General features: G+C 35.9%; 1 protein-coding gene across 3 annotated transcripts; it reads left to right on the plus strand.

Moving 5' to 3' along the window:
* Window positions 1-1,497: 1,497 nt before the first annotated feature.
* Window positions 1,498-22,263, plus strand: LOC127836174 (arrestin domain-containing protein 3-like). 3 transcript variants are annotated; one of them, XM_052362652.1, is made up of 7 exons: window positions 1,498-1,845; window positions 2,558-2,692; window positions 3,861-4,084; window positions 4,325-4,507; window positions 10,053-10,235; window positions 21,164-21,383; window positions 21,781-22,263. In XM_052362652.1, exons 1-7 carry the CDS (start codon window positions 1,731-1,733, stop codon window positions 21,936-21,938), a joined length of 1,218 nt encoding a protein of 405 aa, XP_052218612.1. In that variant the 5' UTR covers window positions 1,498-1,730; the 3' UTR covers window positions 21,939-22,263. The 3 variants fall into 3 exon arrangements, with proteins under 3 accessions (XP_052218612.1, XP_052218613.1, XP_052218611.1); XM_052362653.1 differs by lacking the exon at window positions 21,164-21,383 and adding an exon at window positions 12,812-13,031 and having other exon boundaries at window positions 1,499-1,845; XM_052362651.1 differs by lacking the exons at window positions 21,164-21,383; window positions 21,781-22,263 and adding exons at window positions 12,812-13,031; window positions 13,429-13,911 and having other exon boundaries at window positions 1,501-1,845.
* The last annotated feature ends 909 nt before the right edge of the window (window positions 22,264-23,172 follow it).

The raw sequence follows: 23,172 nt of genomic DNA on the forward strand, positions 1-23,172 counted from the left end.
GCGCTTCTTTGAAGGAAATGATATCCTGTGTTCACTTCTCATAATATACTTCGAAAACTCATTTAAAGCGAGATTATACGATTTTGTCAAATATTTATTAATTTATATAAAATGTGTAAAAAACTTATTAAAACATATATTTTAATATTAATTTAAATAAAAGTTAAGAAGAACATGTGTCGAAAAATGCGAAATAAGCCAAATATTTTATTCTGAAATCGAAATAGGCTGTACAGCCGAATTCGCCAGCATGTACATCATGCATGTACGATGTGAATCTAAATTTAGTTTAACGATTCATTTTAAATTACTGCAGCGATATATATTCATTCGACACACGAACATTAACTACAAAGACGAATGCTTCGGTTATTGTAGGAAAATATGTACGAAATATCTTTGTCACAATCGGCTCGAGGCGCTAATGTGTCTTTACTGCATTTTATGAAATTTGTCTTCAATGTATAATTGTTCTTGACTATTTTGTCTTATTGTAACATAGTTTATCAATATAATACAATTTAACACATATACAAAATCGTATAATCTCGCTTTAATGCGTTTGCGTGGTCCATTTTAAAAAACAATTCTCTTTTCTTCTTTAAATTCGATCCAGTTGGTGGTTTCATATTTTACATAAAGATTTTAAATCAACTGTTTCGCAGTGCGATTACTTGTCTAATTGTTATGTGTATTATCTGCGCTTAAGTGTGTTCACTAGTATTTAGATCTAACAAGAATATAAAAGGTATAACACTATAATATGATGAACATTTATTGCCCAAGTTTGCGGACGGTACTTCTGTTTTGTTAGACGGTACTGAACAATCCTTTAATATACACATTTAAGAGAATTATGCAAAATGTTAATGTAAATTTATAATAAAAATGCTTATGAAACAGCCAGCAACGAATATATATCTGATACAATAAAAAACGAGATTGAAATTACACAATAGAAAACACAGTTTAAAACTTCTTTTGTAAATTTCAACGGTGACCTTGCCAGCATATTTAAAATATAGTACATGTTTGATTGACTTTACTCATTATATAACAGTGTCAATGATTCAGGTTTTGTTGATGTGAAGTTAGTATTCGAATTAGAAAATATCTGTTTGGTTTAAACAAGAAATCCTATGCAAGCGCGAAGAAGACACATGAATATGTAACGTAATACATAAAGTAAATTTATTCGAGTTATTTTGCTTTGATTTAAATCAGAAATAATTCAATTATTTATCTTTAAAACCCTATAACAAATATGTTACGCGAGAATAAGAAATAAGGAACAGTTCCTTATTCCTTATTCGAATAAGGAATAAGGAACTAAGAAAAAGTAACCAACTTACTATCCATGTCAATGTAACGCACTAAACCATTTTTAACTTAGATCTATAAAGACTTGTATTCTGAGAGTTGAGAAAATCAATGTGTTTTTATACACGATCTACTTGTATTCAACAAGTTTATAAACTTCGATCGATCGGCTTCGGTTTAAAGATTGGGGACTATTTGTAAAACATATAGAAATCGGGTGGTTTATACATGCCGGTCAGTTATTTGTATAGGCTATTTCAAAATGATCAAGTGATCTCATTTTTAAATAGCTTATACCAATCAATATTCAAATAACAATCAACGGTTTAATTTTTTTTAACAAATACTCACAATCGGTGTAATCTAATAGATCGTTGGACATTAGTGGAACTGTGATAGAACAGAAGGAAATGCCGAAGCGAAACCTTCAGATTCTGATAGACAACAAGAAGACAGTTTATTTTCCTGGAGACACGATAACCGGACGTGTACAGTTCGACGTAGATGAACCTCTTAAAGTAAGATGTAAGTTACAATCATTTTTATTTTTTGTAATGTGACAGTTTAAATGTTAGAAAACGAGTAAAATGGTAGTGGTATACAATAAAAATTAAAATGTCGTAACACCTGCTGGATAGTATATATGTATAAAGAATAATGAGGTATCGACGCTTAAAAACAATTCGGGCGCAACTTTGATAAACACAACGGTCACAGTAGAAAAATAAGGTCTACAATCTTTGAGGATTACGCCATATTAAGACTATTCTTTTTTCATGTCAGACGCATTACAAAATATACCCATACATTCAACAGTATAAACTGAATTAGCAATAAACTAACACACATTCTAAACGGCAGAATGGATCAGAATGCCAACACTGTAAGATTCATAAGAAATCACATTATTTACCAGCAAAAATATGGCGATAAACCTGCCCATGTGACTTTTTCTTAAAAGGGTTCTAGTCCCCCACATGATTAGCAGTCCCGCTCACAGCGTCCACACAAACTCACGCCTATAAACGGCATAAGTCATTGAACCTTTACGCCTCGTGTATACTTTATTCTTAACACTTCAGTTCTGCACTTGTTACTGATTTTCCGATGCCCCAAGACTTTTGTTTAATTGTTTAAATATTAAAAAAATAGCGTTTATAATTTATACTTTATGTTGAATTGAACACAACTAAACGCTAAACACAATGTGGATACCAAAACGATTATCTTTTTTAAGCCATTGTTCTGAAATTCGTGGGATGGGCGAACGTTCACTGGACGGAGCAAAGAAGCAACGGGGAATCCTCTCACACGGTGCATTTTAGAAGCCACGAGGACTACTTCAACTTCAGCCACATCCTTCTAAGCAGAGGTTAGCAAACCAACAACTACATTATTATACCTTTAGGTCAAAGTTTTTGTTAAGATGCACACTTAATTTACAGGTTAAGTTTACATATATTTATTTTAACTGTATATGGGTCATATTCTGTGAAAAGGGGGTTTTATGCATGAGCGTAAAGTGTCATCACAGATTGGCCTGTGCAGTCAGCACAGGCTAATCAGGGACGACACTTTCCGCTTTTATAATATTTTATGTTTAAAGAAAATCTCTTCGTATAAAAAACTACTTTAGGCGGAAAGTGTCGTCCTTTATTAGCCTGTGCGGAGTGCACATAAGATAAATCTTGAGGCGTTACAGATACAATTATATTATGCCCAACACATGAATTCTTCTAAGCGTACATAAGCATCCAAAATCCATCATCTAGGTTGCTTTCTAAATATATTTTAATGGGTCGATAAAAGGTAGAGTACCCACAGCCAGCGGGCACTATTTAGCGTTGGTTCCCTCTAACCGTTTGGGGTGTGTTACCACGGTATTGGAAATATTTACGACTTTTCTTCAATAGTTATGTAGCAGGGTTTGGTATAAGGAGAACGTATACTGCCTTGCTATATGAGCTAGCTTTTATAGCGACGCGGTTCCATATCAGGCGCTCTACCTCGTCGCTATAAAAGCTAGCTATTATAGCAAGGCAATTTAAGTTCTCATCATACTGAACTGTTATTTACGTATCTTTAACGGTGTAGTTACCAACAATTCGTTTATACATTCCGTGTATGCAATATAAATGAGTAAACTTGTAAATTTGTAAACTACTTCTCATGAGGGTCTATTTATCATTCCTCAATTTAAGCATTTTTTAAATTTCAAGAATGAAAGGTGTAATATCAGAAGTATAAAAATCAGTTCTGCCTTTTAGTATAACAGTGACCTAAAAGTCATGCACGCGTTTTCGGCTTGTTCACCGATTTGGGGCTAACTTCGAGCACCACACTACTCACACATTAGGTAACATAATAAATGACAGAGTAGCGAATCAATTTTCTTTCACCGTTGTATTATTACAGTACAGAAATATACAAGTAGTTTTACGAAAATGTTGTGGTTAAACTGTTAAATGATATTTTAGCAACTGTGATTTATTAAAACATATGATTCGAAAGTGATAACAGATTTGGAAATCCATTTTTAGCCACTACCGGATCAGACGAAATCGTTTTATCGCCGAATTCCTACACTTACCCATTTAGCGTTACGCTGCCGTACAACATTCCGTCCTCGTACGAGGCTCAAATTGGACAGGTGCGCTACATTTTCATCGTGGACGTTGACATACCATGGGCCTTTGATATCCACGCTAAACACATGATCACCGTTATGGATCCACTGGACCTGAATACCATTCCCAATCTCGAGGTAAATACTGACTGCCTTAACGTATCCTACAGCATGTAATGTTCCTCAATCCTGTACACTATGCTCAGCCATGAAAACAAAACAGACACATTTGTTTAACTATTTTGAATGTTTAACGGTATCGTGGTTTATTTCATTCGCGTGTTTCTTATGCATACATTTATTTTCCGTTCATATCACAATTTATAATAGCTTTTGAATCTCGCCTATCACGGTTCGAATCCGCTTATCCGCTTACAGTCACGTGCAGAGAAGACAGACCAGAAGGTGCTGTGCTGTTGGTGCTGCGCATCGGATCCTATTTCCGCTCACGTCCGCCTCGAGAGACAGGGCTACGTGCCCGGGGAGGAAATTCCGTTTTGGGCGGAAATCAACAACCAGAGTAACAGGACAATGAGCTGCAGCAAAGCCAGGCTTCTTATGGTACTCACAAGATTCTATTTTCTCAACGGTTGATTGTTTTAAGTTCATTGACCGGTGTTTGACAAAATAGTACCCTCGCTCATAGAACATTTCATATTGGAAACAGGTTGTCATATCTAGCCGCCCGTCCGTTTTATTTTACCGACGAGATTTTTGTCGGGGACATATCTCGACAACTACATGTAGATCTATCTAATTGATTGGAAGTGCAGTGACACATTTTTCTGTCATATTCTCAAAGTTATTACCGTTTTTTAGATGGTCGCTTTAGCGACCGTCTAAAGTGCTTGATGTGAAATTCAGGTCGATACGGCCTAGGTATGATTAACCCAATAACCGCTTGCGTATCCGCGCAAGAAAGAGTTGTATAATTTATGCAAGAGGTTTGAGTTCTCCAATAATGTGTATTCACAAATGAAAACATTATATTAATATCGTGTTACATTCAATATTTTCGAACGGTGTTTTATAGAAAAGAATCAATAAACAATGATCGTATTGTACGTGTCGCGGAGGATATTGTTTATGAATGATTAAAATAGTCCACTTTCTGCTGCGTCTGCGTTACGTAGTATTTTCGCTCAGCTCATTCATAACTCTGCGGCTGGCGATAAACAAAGGGGAGTCCGGGTGAGAATAACCCACTAGTTTAAGGTTACGCTTGTTTATATCCACAGGTCTCAATTAATAATATGTTGACCACGAGTTCAACAATTATTACAGGGATACGATAGACAACATAAAAAATGTTTCATAATCGCTGAAACTGTTAAAAAAAACATATAAATATAACAAGAATATTCTCTAAAAAATGTAGTCTTGCTGTTTTGAAATAAGGTTTGGAATTTTGGTTTCTAAATAACTTAATTCAAAACAAAAGTTTAATTATAGTGTTTTTAACTTGTTACTCGCATATTTACCGCATTATAATGTGTGTTAAAATAGGCAAACCATACATTAGTAAAATTCAATCTGCCTTCGCACATAGAAGGAATGGGTCAATTGGGTGCTGCATTTCCTTTGCTTACTTCAGTTAGAGGTCAATTCTTTACGTAATAGCAACCACAAGGCTCCGGCTTCAAAGGAATTGCGGAGCGATAATAAAAGTCGTAGTCGCATGGTATTTGCGTTTAGCGTCCTATTTGGTCACGTGGTTCTTTTTTCGCGGGTGTTTTGGCATTCATGATATGAGGCTATTAATAGATGCGCCTGTCGATAAACAAAGGAAAGTTTACGGGTTATAACAACGCAATAGGTTACGCTCTCACATACAACTCAATGACGTAGTACAGGTCGTAAATTGAGAGATTCGGGAAAAAGTTGACGCTTATTTATATTCTCAATCTATAAAACGTTGAACATAAGTTTAAAAATAACTAAAGCGATACGATAGACAAAAAAAATGTTTCATAATCGCTAAACCTGAATATAACAAACCATTTATAATAATAATACGAATGACCTGTTTCATAAGCTCGTTCATGCTACTACAGCGGGTATTTCTAATAACGTTCTTTGGTTCTGAACAGATAGCGGCGATCTGTTGTATTTACGGGTGCTAGCAACGCAAAAGTAGAAGGTTGGTAGAAGGTTTATCATGTTTATATTCACAGTTCTCAATACATAGACAGTTGGATATGAGTTCATCAATTACTACAGGCATACTATAGGCAACCTCGAAAATGCTTTATAATCGCTAAAACCGAAAACAACCAAATATATTATATTAAATATATTTATAACAATAAATGTCTTTTAAAAATGTAGTCGGCGTATACGCTGACTTTGAAATAAAGTTAGCAATTTTCTTTTCTAAATAGTTAAATACAATTGAACAAAAGTTAAACTATTGTGTTGTGTTTTTCACTTGTAAGCTGCATATTCACCGCATGAAATGTGTGTTAGCATTGTCAAACCACACTTTAGTGTGAGTAAATAAAAAATATACTACGGGAGAGCACTTCATATGTGTCCTCATGCCTTGTTTTGAGTATCTTTCTTCACTATCGAAATATATCGTATGTTTATATTTGATTTAAACGCAGTTTTCTTTTAACACATTTAAATCACGCGTCAATAGCGCCGTCATGCGAAAATGGGTCTTATGCGTTTCGGCAAGCGTTTGTTAAACCCAACATGTGCTTTTGCGCAGTCAGGCCATAGGCGATGCTGTTCGCTTTAAAATCACTCAATATGTTATGTTTCTCCTTACCAGAAGGAGGGATAGCTTAGTGGGCTATTTATATGATGGGCGCATATGGAATAAGACCCATTTTCGCATGACGAGGGTCATTACAAATCTCATTGCGAATTGAAAATGCCACATTTAAGAACAATGCTTTTTGATTCAAAATTGAATTCAAAATAGCAAACTTGTTAATAATGGCAGCCTACCCACACATTAGTGCTGACCAAGTACGGCAAACATTGTGGTATGATAATTAAACGATCGATTTTCTCTTATCGTGACACTATACTATTTCGCTAATGATTGTTTTCTCATCTTGGAGGCGAAAGTGAAATTCTGCTAGATGGATTGTAACGCGTGATTGTAACAGGGCCACAATTTGTGTCGTTTGAGCATACAGAGAGTAGTCCGGAATTCTTTACTCTGAACAGTGCTACATCCTTTGAATTGAGCACATACGCAGTTATGTAGCAAAAATTCAAAGGTTGTATCTCGAATCATCTTATTAAATATTCGAAAATATTCATGAGTGTCTGTTGGCGTTATGTAAAAGTCACTAAGATGAAAACTGAAACAGCTACGCCTAAAAGCGCATTAGTGCTCTATACCTATGTTTATGTTAGCGTTGTTGACACCGTGTGAACTGCTCGGGTTACAAGTAAAGCATAAACAGCAATGTTTATATACTTTCATTCCTCCATATACAAGATACGAAGATTATTGTTTATTTTTTTATTTGTATAAAGTGTCAAAAAACAAAAGTTTTGTACACGGAACTTTCATTCTGAATTTATATTCTTGGTGAGATAGTCATTTAATATTAGGAAAATATTCCTTTGCACACAAAATTCGACCCGTGCGCTATGACACACACTTTATAAAGTTGAATGGCGTGTGTTCATTTTAAACTTGCGATTGATTTTCAAAAATGAATTGCGTGTTAAATTATGCAATAGCGAACATCTTCAGTGCCTTCAGCGCTTTGATTAAACAGAGCTGACACTGCCCTTTGAGAATGCCGCATGTTAGTAAGTAGGCATTGCAGTTAAAGTTCTAATTATAATTCGTAAGTTGTCTCTTTTAAATTATTAGGTTTTTCCTATTAATAAGGGCTCTTAGAAGTACCCAGTAAATCAACATAATTATTATTTTGTTTTTATTCCTCATTAAAATGTACGTCTTACAGACTAATAGATGCATATGGTATACCATTTGGTGAATAAGATTGTATATTAAACATAAGTTTTATATTGGCGAGAATTTTGATTACAATCCACAAACAAGATAAGTTTTGATGCAAAGCATCAAAGGGCTTCGGAAATTTCAGTGTAAAAGGCACTCAATGAAGTCACATGGAACGATTTGTTTTCAACTGTAAATATTAATTTATTGGCCGATTATTTAAGAAAAAATAGAAAAAGATACTGGTATAACCAGTATCTATGATTTTGTGTTATAACTCCCAAATAACCATTATCTATGATGTTGTTTATAACCCCCAAATAACCATTATCTATGATATGGTGTTGTAACCCCCAAATATTTTATAGTTCATTTTATTTACGTTGGTTTCCTTTTTTACTGGCATCCGTGTGCAGTTTTCATTAATGGAACAGAAATGTGTAGGTTTAAAAAAAATCTGCTTCATCTTGTTAGCGTAATTTCATATTTTTTTTTCAACTTCAAGGGGAGATGATTCTGAACTTATTCTTACGTTGCTCATTTACGATAGGGGTTGAGTACTCATTGATATGAAAACACTGTAAAAGTTTTAATGTGTTAACGAAATCCCCCACCCTCTCACACATGTATTTCATGGGCATAATAAAAAAAAATGTTTACAATAAAACCGCATATTTATTTAAACTAAAATGTCTACATAAAAACAATAAGTTAACATAGAACACATATAAAAAAATGATCCTACTGGGGCTCGAACCTTGGGCCTCTCATATGTAACCACTACACTTCGGAACCGCTTCAAAAATCACCTTCTAACTAAGATATTAATAAGTGACTGTAGTGTAACGGTTCTCAATAAAGCAATAAACCGTGTAATTGCTATCGTCTTGTAAAATTGAAGAAAATACGCGTTAACCAAAACTCGAACAGCAAAAGTATGCGCTATTGTTAGAAAAACCACAAAATAAATCTATTTTGATTATGTTTTGTTTTTATACTAAACCAGAAAGTTTCACCGGTTCGCGTATTTGCCCAGTCCCTGTGATCCTTTATCATTGCCCAGTCCCCGTGATCAGTTATTAATTAAAAGAATTAGCTTTGCATTATTGGCAATAAATGTTGTAGCAAATGTAATAGGCACAAATGCAGTACTTATTTACACTAATTTACACCAAAAATCACCACTATGCAAGATATTCTGACAACTAAAATATATACATTGATCCGTAAAATAACTTCTCCTCCCATAAACGAAAACAAAACGTATTACATACGAGTCGCCGCATTTCAGTGCGACGACAATGACATTACAACAAGACTAAAATGATGTCACATGTGACGTTTAAAATACATCCTAATTAACAGATCAACGTGTACTTTTATGCAGTAATATCTAATCTAGTGTTTAGTTATACAACCTTAAATCCTTTAATCAAGCTTTAATGTGTTTTCATTTTGAATAATACAACTGGAAATAACCAGGAAAAAGATATGTAGCATGTCAAAATTTTAAATACAATCAGCTTTAAATAGAAACCACATACCACTTATGATAAATACAACAGTTCCCTAGAAACAGTATTCGTGGTCTTCTCATTTTGTTTTTAATTTCAACAATTTGCTGCCACATATTAAATGAAATATTCATGCATTCATATTCCTATTCTAATCACGCACATTAGGTATACGACCATAACACATCCGGAATAGAAAAAACGGAGTTGCATGTATAGTGTCCCTTGTAAAATATAACATAATATGTTCTCAGCGATTTGCATGCCAAAAGCAAATCATACTTAAATAAACGCTGAAATTGATTCCAAAATTGCAAAAAGTCGTTTGGAAGTGCAATCATTTTGGGACAATACATGAGCATGGCTCGGATGAAGCATAATGTTTTTGTGTTTGACACATAATAATTCCAAAAATTAATCAAAACAGCAACTCCGTTTCAGATAATTAAATAACAATAAGAACAAAAACAATAACACACCAAAGAGATTCTAGCAATTATAATGGCGACTTTTTATTGTTTACATGACCGAAGAAAATCGATTTCTTTTGGGATGCACTTCTATTTTCTCTGATAACTCATGATAATCTGCATATTATTATAAGCATTAAAGTACAGCATATAATGTCTTCGAAGTAAAACAGTTTCTGTGTCGTTTTCAGAGTGTCTCATACCATGCTACGTCCAAAACTCGAATTGTACAAAACTATCTCACCAAAATCAAGCATGGCGAGATTGAAGGTTGCGGCACGGACGCCTACGTCAACGAGAAACTTCACATCCCTGTGGTCCCTCCATCGTTCCTTAAGAACTGTAGGATCATTGATATCCGTTACTATGTCGTGGTAGGTGGCATTTTTAGAGAATGATATCCGCTGATGTGTACGGTACTTATAAAAAAGATAGATATCTGCTACGATGTCATAGTATATCTCATTTTAATTGTATGGCATATGCTTATATATTTTGTTGTTGCCCTTTAAAAAATGCTGATATCTGCTAGTAATCCATGGTAAAGCCCGATTTTAAAGACAGATTTCTTGTTCACGTTGTGAACCAATTTAAGAGTCTCGTAGCTGCTAATATGTTTTGTGATCGTTATGTCATACTATGTTATGGTATGTTCCTTCGTATAACACTTATATCTGTTACTAGTCCATTGTACCGGTGTGTCCCGTTTTAGAGACTGATATCCGCTGCTATGTTATGTAATGCCCATTTAAAGTTACTCATATCCGCTACTACGTCAAGTACAAACATTTTTAAGAGATACATATACGTATTTATCTCATGCATGACTCATTTTAAGAGACGGATATCTGTAACTATCTGACGTAAGACTCATTTTAAGAGACGGATATCATTAACAATCTGATGTATGACTAATTTTAAGAGACGGATATCTGTAACTATCTGAGGTATGACTTATTTTAAGAGACGTATATGTGTAACTATCTAAGGTAGGACTCATTTTAAGGGACTGATATCTGTAACTATCTGAGGTATGACTCATTTTAAGAGACGGATATCTGTAACCATCCGACGTATGACTCATTTAAAGAGACGGATATCTGTAACTATCTAAGGTACAACTCATTTTAAGAGACGGATATCTGTAAATAGTTGAGGTACGACTCATTTTAAGAGGCGGATTTCTGTAACTATCTGAGGTACGACTCATTTTAAGAGACGGATATCTGTAACTATCTGACGTGTGACTCATTTAAAGAGAAGGATATCTGTAACTATCTCAGGTATGACTCATTTTAAGAGACTGATATATGTAAATATCTCAGGTATAACTCATTTTAGTATACTGATAGATGTTTCTACGTCAAGGTATGGCTCGTTTAACCCAGTAATGCCTAGCGTCTAGAGAAAAGGCTTTGGCAAACAATGTATACCCAGATGAGACGCCGCATGATGCGGTGTCTCATCAGGGTCTGCGCTGTTTACTTGGAGGAGTTTCTGTAAGAAATATTCTAAATATAGAAATAACTATACTAGACATCCCTAATTTTGGAAATAAATTGATCCAATTTAGAAGGATGGGAGAGTCCACTAGGCATAAATGGGTTAAAGAGACTGATATCCGCTATTATGTCAGTTTTAAGAAACTTTATCCGCGTCTATGCTATGGTAACACCCCAATTTATGAGAAGAATGCCCTCAAATATTGCATATATGTACCCATTTAAGACACTGATATTCACTATATCATTGTATGTGTCGTCTTAAAGGGACCTTTTCACAGATTTGTGCATCTATTGAAGTTTGTCAATACATGCTTTAAATTCATAAATGAAAATATTCGAAATAAATAGCGCCAGAAAAATAGGAATAAAATTTAAGAAAGAAAAATAAGTTATCCTCAACTGGGCTAAAAAAACTGATCCTTGGAGTAAAAGTATAGCACTTAAACCACTCGGCCATCCATGCTCATATATCGATCATTGCATTTTATATTTTAAATTATCACAAAATATAACGATAATAACAGAACTCTCCAAATTATTCAATTGTTTCGCAGATGTAACGATTTATAATTTGTATGTGTTTTAATCGTCAAAAATGCATAAAATGGATATTTTAGTGAATGGTTATTTTTGTGATTACTGTTTCATCACAAATATCATATCTACTACGAAAAATTAGAAATTCGAAACATTTTTTTTTCAAATTTGTCAATTCGCCAAAATGTCCCTTTAACACACTGATATCCGTAACAATCCCATAGTATGCTCCGTTTTAAGAGACTGAAAATGTCTCGCCTTTATAACCGCAACGGTGTCATGGTACGGTATGTTTTTACTGATATTCGCTTCTATGGCATGCATGGTTCGTTTGATGAGACTGATGTTTACCACTATCTTATATATGACAAATTTTAAAGAGACTGATATCCTTTATTATGTCAGGGTATGGTCTGTTTGAACAGACTAGTTGTCGCTTCTCTGTCACGGAGACTGAAATCCGACTCATTTTAGAGACTGATATCTACTGCTATATAATGTATTTTCCCACTTGAAGATGATGGCATGGGCTACTTTGTCGTGGTATGACATCTTCAAAGAGTTGCATGATAGTTTTAAATAATTTGCTGACATACATGTATATGGTAGTGCTTTTAAGCGGATGATATCTTAACTAACAACTTCTCGCAAGTTACATACATAACGGTTATTAGTAGTTGTGTTTACTGAGGCATAAATTATACATCGACATCATGTCGATTTGTCTAAGAGGAGAACACTATCGTCTGTGTATTTGATTAAGCGTGGAATGTTTTGAGATATTTAAAGAACATTCTACCATTTTACTTAAAGTCAATAAATATTTCGCAATAGTGCGTAATCAAGCATATACTAGCTTTAGTTTAAGCGTCATGCTAATGCAACTTGCAGAAAATGTATGTCCGTAGATAACAGTAGACCCATCCGGTCTCGGCTTTGATCTTGACGTACCAGTTGAAGTTGTGATTGGCTCCATTCCACTCCGATCCGTTGCCCAGCAGCATGGACTCGCACTTCCGGATCGCCAGGCTCCTATTGCCGCAATCGCGAACCTGCCGCCTCCGCCCCCTCCTTACCTGGGAGCTCCCGCGGGACTCTACAATGATACTGCGTATCCTCCAGCACTTCGTGAGTAATTCTAATCGACACAGATCGAATGATTTATAAACAATAATAAATCTATGGCAATTTGTGCATAAATATGACATTTTTAACATATATTTGGGTAGAAATGAGGTTCATATCAATTGCAGCTATACAATCAATTAGTTTGACAGTGTATGTCCATAATTTGTCCATAATTAAAAACATACACGTTTGCTGAGGGCGCTCTTCTCTGTCAGTTGTCCGTAATCTAAAACAAGTGTATATGTCGCCGTGTTTTAAGTGGTGAAGAAATTTGACAAGAGCTCAGTTTATCTTTTATAAGTCCATAATTCTAATTAAATATGTTATCTGTTTGAGCACAAACGACGTTCATTCGTCCATAATGGAAAAGAGCATTTTATACCTTGCCGTGTTTTAGCACAAACGACGTTCGCGCAGAGCGCTCTCGGAGCTCACAGCACCGCGGAGGCAGGCGACACTGAGCACACCTATGGAAACACAAACTTCGCACCCGTGTACACGTACTATAACTGGAGCAATCCGAGTAATAACACTCAGTTTGAGATCGAAGGATAGAATTACTCGTCGTTGTGCCGAATATTACATCCATGAAAATAATGGGTTAAGTTTTAAAGGACAAAGGACTGTATTTTTGGAAACCTCTTAGATTATTTTTGTATGCGTTCATGAAGCAATAAAGCCAATTTTGGTTTCATTAACTTTCGACAATCCACTGTTTTATTCGCCAATCATTGTATTCGCATGGTGACGGTAGCTATGCATTATCAACTTTCTTTTTGTGTGTTTATGTTTTATATATGTAGCAGTTTTATATCTGTATTGATCTGTTATATTTTAATATATATTGACACTGTACTAAAATAAAGTTAATCCAACAGTGTATGCATTTGTTTTGTCCTAGGGTTAAAGAGTTGTAAGCAAAACTAGAGGAGTTTCATTATTGTGATCTGACTGCATTTGAAAAAATAAATAAAACGACTTTAAAATCACGCAAACGCATGAAAATGACTGCCATTTAATGTATTTATGTTTCACAACTGTTATATGCTCCAAACGCCCCAATCGAAAACCTGCCGCCACCACCTCCTCCATACCTAGGAGCTCCCGCGGGACTCTACGATGATATTGCGTATCCTCCAGCACTTCGTGAGTAATTGTTATTAGGATAAAGGAGCTATACATAAAGAATAACCTTTGATGTTTGCATATGAAGGCGTGTCAAAAAAGTAGTCCGTTTGTTACATGACGTCATCAGCATGTACTTATTCATTATTAATATTTGGAAAATACGTTTTTTCTGTTTTTGTTTCCGTTTGTGGATTAAATGTTATACCTCTTGGTATCAAATTGTTTGTTTTGATAAATCTGATTCAGTTTTACAATAAACAAAACATTGTACTTAAGTCTTAGTAGCCTCCACACATGACTGATATATGAACTTCCTGTTGACCGTGATATAAAAAAAGATATCAGGCAACATGATATCAAGCTGATATCAACGTGGTGGTATGATAAAAAGCTTTACCAAGTTTAATACGATGTATACATGTGTATGATGCTTCCACTGAAATAAATAGCAATAAGTATATACATACATGCCATAGGTCCCGATCTCGGCGGGACAGTCCCGCTTTTGGGCCCTTTGTCCCGCCGTCCCGCCATGAGACGATTTGTCCCGACATTCGTAAAAAACGATGTAAGGTGTATAGGTTCCCAATAAAATTCGCTATTCAAGCTCTGTTTCGCTAACACTTACCACCGCTAATCCCTTTATTGCCCGCAATTAACAATCCGATTCTACTTATCGTGTGTACCAGTGTTTTTTATGACACCTTATCGGCGATTTATCGGCTAATTATTGATTTCATCAGGCATTCACACCATGGTGGTCTTCAAGATAGTGGTCGCTTATTGCTATCGATAGTTTTATTATAATGAAACAAATGTTGAAAATGTGTTTATTTTGTATTTGTTTGAAACGGTTTACAAAACAATTGTTTTGTAAAATTAACGCTACGTCATAAATGAGTCTTTTACATTCAATGTTAAGTTCCAATATAGCGGGATATTCCGAATGTGCAATATACCAAAATCGCAACAAACAGTCCAATAAGTGATACCCATCCTGTCTAGTGTAATTGTAATAAAAACAACGAGGTGCTATGCATGACAGTTTGACCCTACTCCAATTAAGCTAAAAACAACGAGGTGCTATGCATGACAGTTTGACCCTACTCCAATTAAGCCGCGACAATTGACAAGTAACAAACTGCGCATGGACACATGCTTAAAAAAACATCGCAACAAACAGTAAAAGTGGTACCCATCTTGTCTTGTGTTATTGTAATAAAAACAACGTGTTGTTATTCATGACAGTTTGACACTACCCCAATACAGTGCCTGACAATTCACAATTCAGTTTAATCTGTGTATATAAGAAGAAAACAAAATACGGAATGTACGGCCGCGCATTCCGTGTGTAACTGATGTAACTGTTCGGTAGATAGTGTACTGTAACCCGTACTTTCAGTCAATTGTATAGCCTCCCCTGCGTTAATGTTTGCCATTGAATTGAATATAATGGGTATTGTTGTCGTAATGTTCTAGATTTTGTACTCTTAAACAGATGAATATTATCTTCGTTGTTTGCTATTGTCTTATTTAATAAAACTGTTATTGTTATGTTTTAGATTTCATACTTCATATCAGATGTTTTATGTCTTGAATAAAAGTATCAAGAGTTTTTGTTATAGTATAGTAAAGGTGGAATGATAGATCGTTCTAGGTGTCCTGCTTTTTGGTCAAATGTCCCGACAATTTTTTTATGGAATGTCCCGCTTTGGACCTACAAAATTATGGCATGTATGATATATATATATATATATATATTTCTATATTCTCTATTCAATGGCTGCTTATTTGATAAAAACAGAAAATCTTTACCTACTCTTTTACATGAACTATTTTGCCAGTGTAATGTCTTTTATTGGATGTTTTAGTACTGAGGCACAAATGAGCGCTCTTATCATTCACTCATCCATTATTATAAGAAAAACCGGTTATATGTTATCAATGTTTAAGCAATAGCAAGATTTGCCCAGAGCATTAAAGCCTTTCATTGGTCCGTCATTATAGAACAATATGTTAATTGCTGCCTTGTTTGAACGCAGTCCAAAGCGCTCTTGTCTTTAATTTGCTAATAATTAAAACAAGTATTTTATATCTTGCCCTGTTATAGCCCAAACGACGTTCGCGCAGAGCGCTCTCGGAGCACACAGCACCGCGGAGGCAGGCGACAATGAGCACACCTATGGAAACACAAACTTCGCACCCGTGTACACGTACTATAACTGGAGCAATCCGAGTACTAACACTCAGTTTGAGATCGAAAGATAATCTGCTCGTTTTTGTACCAAGTTTGATAGCCATTACAGGCCCGTACCCAGGGGGTGGGCCCAGGTGCCCGGGCCCTCCAAGCTGGCTGTTGAGTTATGTTGTTTTTTTTTAATAACGGGCCTACTGCAATTTTTCTCTCCTGAAACACAGTACACTTTCACTCAATACAAAAGAGCAGACGTGTTTTCTTGTCCCTGTTAAACAAAAGGATTAGCGCTAATTTACTCGCCGGTGGAGATAAGTACTAAGGCAATGTTTTCTTATCTCCTTGTACCCACATCCCCGCTCAGTCAATAACCCCTTGGGATCTTGAATGCTTGATTAAACAGGTCTTTTGATTGACCAAGGAAAGAGAAGCAGCGAATGGAAACAACTGACACCGGAGTTCGTAGGTCTGGACATTGCTGACGTTAATTAATGAAAAACAAATAATGTTGGAAGCAATAAGGCGGCGATGTTGGTAATCGTCTTTGTCTAAGTCCAAGGCCCATAACTTCGTAAAAAAAAATGAACCGGAACGAAACTGACACCTCATCTGTAAGTCATGTAGCTAGACTCACACACCAAATATTGGGCCAATATCTTAAAGCTATTTGAAAAAAAGCCGGAAAATGAAATGCCGGACGGATGGACAGACGGACGGACAGTCCGACTGCTATATGCCATCCTACCGGGAGCATAAACATCAACTCTACATTTGAAAGAGTTGCGTAAAAAACCTCATGAAAACGGTTGTTATAGTTCGATTGGTCATTGTCGGCTCGGGTACTATTAAATGTACTCCAAAACTCTGACTCTAGGATAGGCGCCCCCCCCCCCCCCCCGGAGAGGTGCCACCTCAAAGATTTTTCACTGGGCGGATATATGACCCCTCAATGTTTTTTATTTGGCGGAGAACTTCCCTTTTGCTATAAATTAGGGGGCGAAGTAATGTCGTCTTGTCAGAATTGATGACCCGGATAAGTGCCCCCTAAATTTTGTCTTCCCCTTAAAGTACACCTTGAGCAGATTGATCCTGCAGGATTTGTCTATTCAGGTGGTGCCTTATAAACGAGGAAAATTGTGTGTGTGTGTTGTTTTTTTTTCCCTACGAGTATTCGTATACTAAATCACAGTGTGTGTAAGTGTGTACGTGTGTGTGGAGTTGTATATCCGACCATTCGTTAATACCCTTTTAAATGATACACATGTATGTGCTGTTTATTCTAACTGATCCATCGAGAAACTTGACCGAACGTACAAGTCATGCAGAAACTGCGTTATTGTTTGGTTCAGATGGACGCCCTGCAGTAATGCTATTATTATAATAGCTTAAGCGTTTATTCCATTTTGAAATGCTGTTGAAAAACTAAGACAGATTTTAAAAAACCCTTTGGATAAATACAAGTTAAACACAATCACAATTGATTTTGTTAACAATTAATCCACCGCATACTTTAAGACCTAGGTCAAACCTAGGTCAAACAAATTATATTTCATAAGATCGGACCACTCTATTGAAGTCATACCATTAATACTAGTCTTATGACAACTCAACTATGTTAAATAATAGGATAAATACTTTCATTATGAGAACGGAAAAATGTGAAGAGATTTCTCGCCGCATTGAAAAAGTTTTGATTGAAAATCTAAACATTTGCCGTCTGCGGCGTCTATTAAAAAAAAGTTTGTAATCGGCATGGTCATGATTTTAATTAAATGAAACTTATTGAACATTGGCATACAACATGTGAAAATGCTCATTCAGTCCCGGTAAACTATTACTATCAATTCCTAACATTGGGCTCAACTGAAAATGCATATATTCGATGCTTTTCTGATACAACAACGCGCGGAAATAGCGTGAACATGTGCAATGTCAAGTAATCATGTCATGTCCATACTTTATTATAATTTTTTTTTTTGCACAAAAATGCACAAAAATGCAATCTACAGTTCGCGAACGGTAACTTACTAATGACTCATATGTCACTTGTTATGTGATTAACCAATAAAGGTTTGTTTCTCAGAGCGCGATTCACATATTACTTCATCACTCATCTGAAGCAAAATACAAAATAACATAAGTAAAATACATAGATTAAGTATGATGAAAATAAGGTGATGACAGAAGTTAACAAAGAATATAATGTTTAGTAGCATCCTTCAATTGATAATGACATTGCTCATTCATCAAATATTGCGATAAGGATAGAAGTAAACACATGAAGTATCCATTTAACATTGATATTTATTACAATCCATCAAATCCTACGATAGAAATTATTGTACATAAATACATTTATTTGTTTCTAAATTATTCCGTAAACAATTTGGATTGTTCAATCGTTCGTCCGTCGACTCGACTAGGACCACTCAAGTCATCTGTGGGTCTAGGACTGGCTTTGTCTGTGTGTGTGCAAATGGCTGCTGAGGCCGATCCTGGCACGGAATGTTCTTGTTCAAAGGGGAGGAAAGGGACGTCTCCAGTTGGGCTTGCAACACGGGCGTTTCGGGCTTGCCTCTTCTCTGCCGCAGTTGTTCTGTTCGCCTCATACATCTTGGCGCCATTGCACATGGAAGAGCACCAGGTGTTGCGATAAATTGCGAATTGTTCTTACGGTAAGTGTCTGGGTTGATTGCAAACTGGAACAGACGAAAGTCCCAATGGGGGCACTGATCCGCCATTTAAATTATTGTGAGGGGGCAGATATCCGCCTACTAAATTCTGACATGTGGCACTTATCCATATTTGCTTGGAGGGCACCTCTCTGCCCCTTAAAATTAGGGGGCACCTCTCCGGGGAGCACCTCTCCGAGGGGGCGCCTCTTCGGATACCAAAAATCTGCTCAATATCTGAAAGCGTTGCTTAAAAAACCTCCGGAAAACGGTTATTATAGAGAAATTTCCAAACAAATGTAAGAGTTGTCGACGATTGTGATGGTTAATCTGTGTTGATGAAGGTTAAAGTGTAGTAGTGATAAACATTTTATTACGAATTTATTATGAAACTTTAGAGAAAATTTGAATTCAAAGAGAAAATAATATTATGGTTATTTGTCAGTTATACGTTATTATACATTTCTTAATGAAGTTGTTTGATTTCTAAAGTTTGCTTTCCTTCTTCATCAAACATCACCCATTTCTGAAATACAAAGCTTTAAACATCGGTGTGAATTTCACACCAATCTGTAAAGCTCTAGACTTCAGAAAGTTGATGATTTACATGTTATATTCCATAAATTTATATCACGAAATAAGTTTTTTAAAGCATAAAAATTCACCTTAAAAAGTGCAAAATTAAGAAAAACTTGAAATTCGGAAGCGGAGGCCTCTCCCGCACCCTCCCCGCTTGGGCCCCCCCCCCCCCCAGTCAAAATATCCTGCATACGGCCCTGCATTAACATATTGAAGTTAATTAGTAAAGAACTATGTCTGGGTTATTCGAATCCATAGATTATATTTATATGCGCTCATGAAGCAATAACCACAATTTCAGCCAAATACATTACACACAATCCACTGATTTTTTTCCCGCCAAATCACTAAGCGTATGGTAACGGCAGCTGCGTTTAATAAATGCGATTTTTTTCTGTGTTTATTTATTATATATGTAGCAGTTTTATTTGTTTAAAGAATGAAATGAAGTGTTACTAGTAAATTAGTAATTCATCGCAACCCAATACAGAGTTTATTTTAATGAAAAATAATAAATTATATTGTGTATAACAGTGTTATAAATGAAATACCTGACATTTTATGTCTCATGTTTGCGGACGATATTGCTAGCTGTGCGGAAACGGCCGTTAAACTTCAACAACAGTTAAACGTTGTTGATCAATTTTGCATTGACACGGGAATGGAGATTAATTTAGGTAAACTGAAGTTATTGTTTTTAGAAATGGCGGACCTTTAAGAAATTACGAGCGCTGGATATATCGGGGTACGAAATTAAATACCACTTTCGCTTATAAATACATGGGATTATTGTTTACACCCAAATTATCGTGGAACGCGGCGCAAGAAAAACTAAGTTCACAAGCTCAAAAAGCAATATTCTCATTTTATAGTTATAAAGGGACTTTTGGAAACTTCCCTATTAAAGGGATCTTTTCACGCTTTGGTAAATTGACAAAATTGAAAAAAGTTGATATTCGCTTCTATGGCATGCATGGTTCGTTTGATGAGACTGATGTTTACCACTATCTTATATATGACAAATTTTAAAGAGACTGATATCCTTTATTATGTCAGGGTATGGTCTGTTTGAACAGACTAGTTGTCGCTTCTCTGTCACGGAGACTGAAATCCGACTCATTTTAGAGACTGATATCTACTGCTATATAATGTATTTTCCCACTTGAAGATGATGGCATGGGCTACTTTGTCGTGGTATGACATCTTCAAAGAGTTGCATGATAGTTTTAAATAATTTGCTGACATACATGTATATGGTAGTGCTTTTAAGCGGATGATATCTTAACTAACAACTTCTCGCAAGTTACATACATAACGGTTATTAGTAGTTGTGTTTACTGAGGCATAAATTATACATCGACATCATGTCGATTTGTCTAAGAGGAGAACACTATCGTCTGTGTATTTGATTAAGCGTGGAATGTTTTGAGATATTTAAAGAACATTCTACCATTTTACTTAAAGTCAATAAATATTTCGCAATAGTGCGTAATCAAGCATATACTAGCTTTAGTTTAAGCGTCATGCTAATGCAACTTGCAGAAAATGTATGTCCGTAGATAACAGTAGACCCATCCGGTCTCGGCTTTGATCTTGACGTACCAGTTGAAGTTGTGATTGGCTCCATTCCACTCCGATCCGTTGCCCAGCAGCATGGACTCGCACTTCCGGATCGCCAGGCTCCTATTGCCGCAATCGCGAACCTGCCGCCTCCGCCCCCTCCTTACCTGGGAGCTCCCGCGGGACTCTACAATGATACTGCGTATCCTCCAGCACTTCGTGAGTAATTCTAATCGACACAGATCGAATGATTTATAAACAATAATAAATCTATGGCAATTTGTGCATAAATATGACATTTTTAACATATATTTGGGTAGAAATGAGGTTCATATCAATTGCAGCTATACAATCAATTAGTTTGACAGTGTATGTCCATAATTTGTCCATAATTAAAAACATACACGTTTGCTGAGGGCGCTCTTCTCTGTCAGTTGTCCGTAATCTAAAACAAGTGTATATGTCACCGTGTTTTAAGTGGTGAAGAAATTTGACAAGAGCTCAGTTTATCTTTTATAAGTCCATAATTCTAATTAAATATGTTATCTGTTTGAGCACAAACGACGTTCATTCGTCCATAATGGAAAAGAGCATTTTATACCTTGCCGTGTTTTAGCACAAACGACGTTCGCGCAGAGCGCTCTCGGAGCTCACAGCACCGCGGAGGCAGGCGACACTGAGCACACCTATGGAAACACAAACTTCGCACCCGTGTACACGTACTATAACTGGAGCAATCCGAGTAATAACACTCAGTTTGAGATCGAAGGATAGAATTACTCGTCGTTGTGCCGAATATTACATCCATGAAAATAATGGGTTAAGTTTTAAAGGACAAAGGACTGTATTTTTGGAAACCTCTTAGATTATTTTTGTATGCGTTCATGAAGCAATAAAGCCAATTTTGGTTTCATTAACTTTCGACAATCCACTGTTTTATTCGCCAATCATTGTATTCGCATGGTGACGGTAGCTATGCATTATCAACTTTCTTTTTGTGTGTTTATGTTTTATATATGTAGCAGTTTTATATCTGTATTGATCTGTTATATTTTAATATATATTGACACTGTACTAAAATAAAGTTAATCCAACAGTGTATGCATTTGTTTTGTCCTAGGGTTAAAGAGTTGTAAGCAAAACTAGAGGAGTTTCATTATTGTGATCTGACTGCATTTGAAAAAATAAATAAAACGACTTTAAAATCACGCAAACGCATGAAAATGACTGCCATTTAATGTATTTATGTTTCACAACTGTTATATGCTCCAAACGCCCCAATCGAAAACCTGCCGCCACCACCTCCTCCATACCTAGGAGCTCCCGCGGGACTCTACGATGATATTGCGTATCCTCCAGCACTTCGTGAGTAATTGTTATTAGGATAAAGGAGCTATACATAAAGAATAACCTTTGATGTTTGCATATGAAGGCGTGTCAAAAAAGTAGTCCGTTTGTTACATGACGTCATCAGCATGTACTTATTCATTATTAATATTTGGAAAATACGTTTTTTCTGTTTTTGTTTCCGTTTGTGGATTAAATGTTATACCTCTTGGTATCAAATTGTTTGTTTTGATAAATCTGATTCAGTTTTACAATAAACAAAACATTGTACTTAAGTCTTAGTAGCCTCCACACATGACTGATATATGAACTTCCTGTTGACCGTGATATAAAAAAAGATATCAGGCAACATGATATCAAGCTGATATCAACGTGGTGGTATGATAAAAAGCTTTACCAAGTTTAATACGATGTATACATGTGTATGATGCTTCCACTGAAATAAATAGCAATAAGTATATACATACATGCCATAGGTCCCGATCTCGGCGGGACAGTCCCGCTTTTGGGCCCTTTGTCCCGCCGTCCCGCCATGAGACGATTTGTCCCGACATTCGTAAAAAACGATGTAAGGTGTATAGGTTCCCAATAAAATTCGCTATTCAAGCTCTGTTTCGCTAACACTTACCACCGCTAATCCCTTTATTGCCCGCAATTAACA

Source organism: Dreissena polymorpha, chromosome 6, assembly GCF_020536995.1.
Source record: "Dreissena polymorpha isolate Duluth1 chromosome 6, UMN_Dpol_1.0, whole genome shotgun sequence".
Lineage (NCBI taxonomy): Eukaryota > Metazoa > Mollusca > Bivalvia > Myida > Dreissenidae > Dreissena > Dreissena polymorpha.

Coding starts and splice junctions, on each gene's coding strand:
- LOC127836174 (XM_052362652.1), top strand. CDS start 1,731: ATGCCGAAGCGAAACCTTCAGATTCTGATAGACAACAAGAAGACAGTT. Junction 2,693..3,860: donor CCACATCCTTCTAAGCAGAG/GTTAGCAAACCA, acceptor ATCCATTTTTAG/CCACTACCGGATCAGACGAA. Junction 10,236..21,163: donor ATATCCGTTACTATGTCGTG/GTAGGTGGCATT, acceptor GTATGTCCGTAG/ATAACAGTAGACCCATCCGG.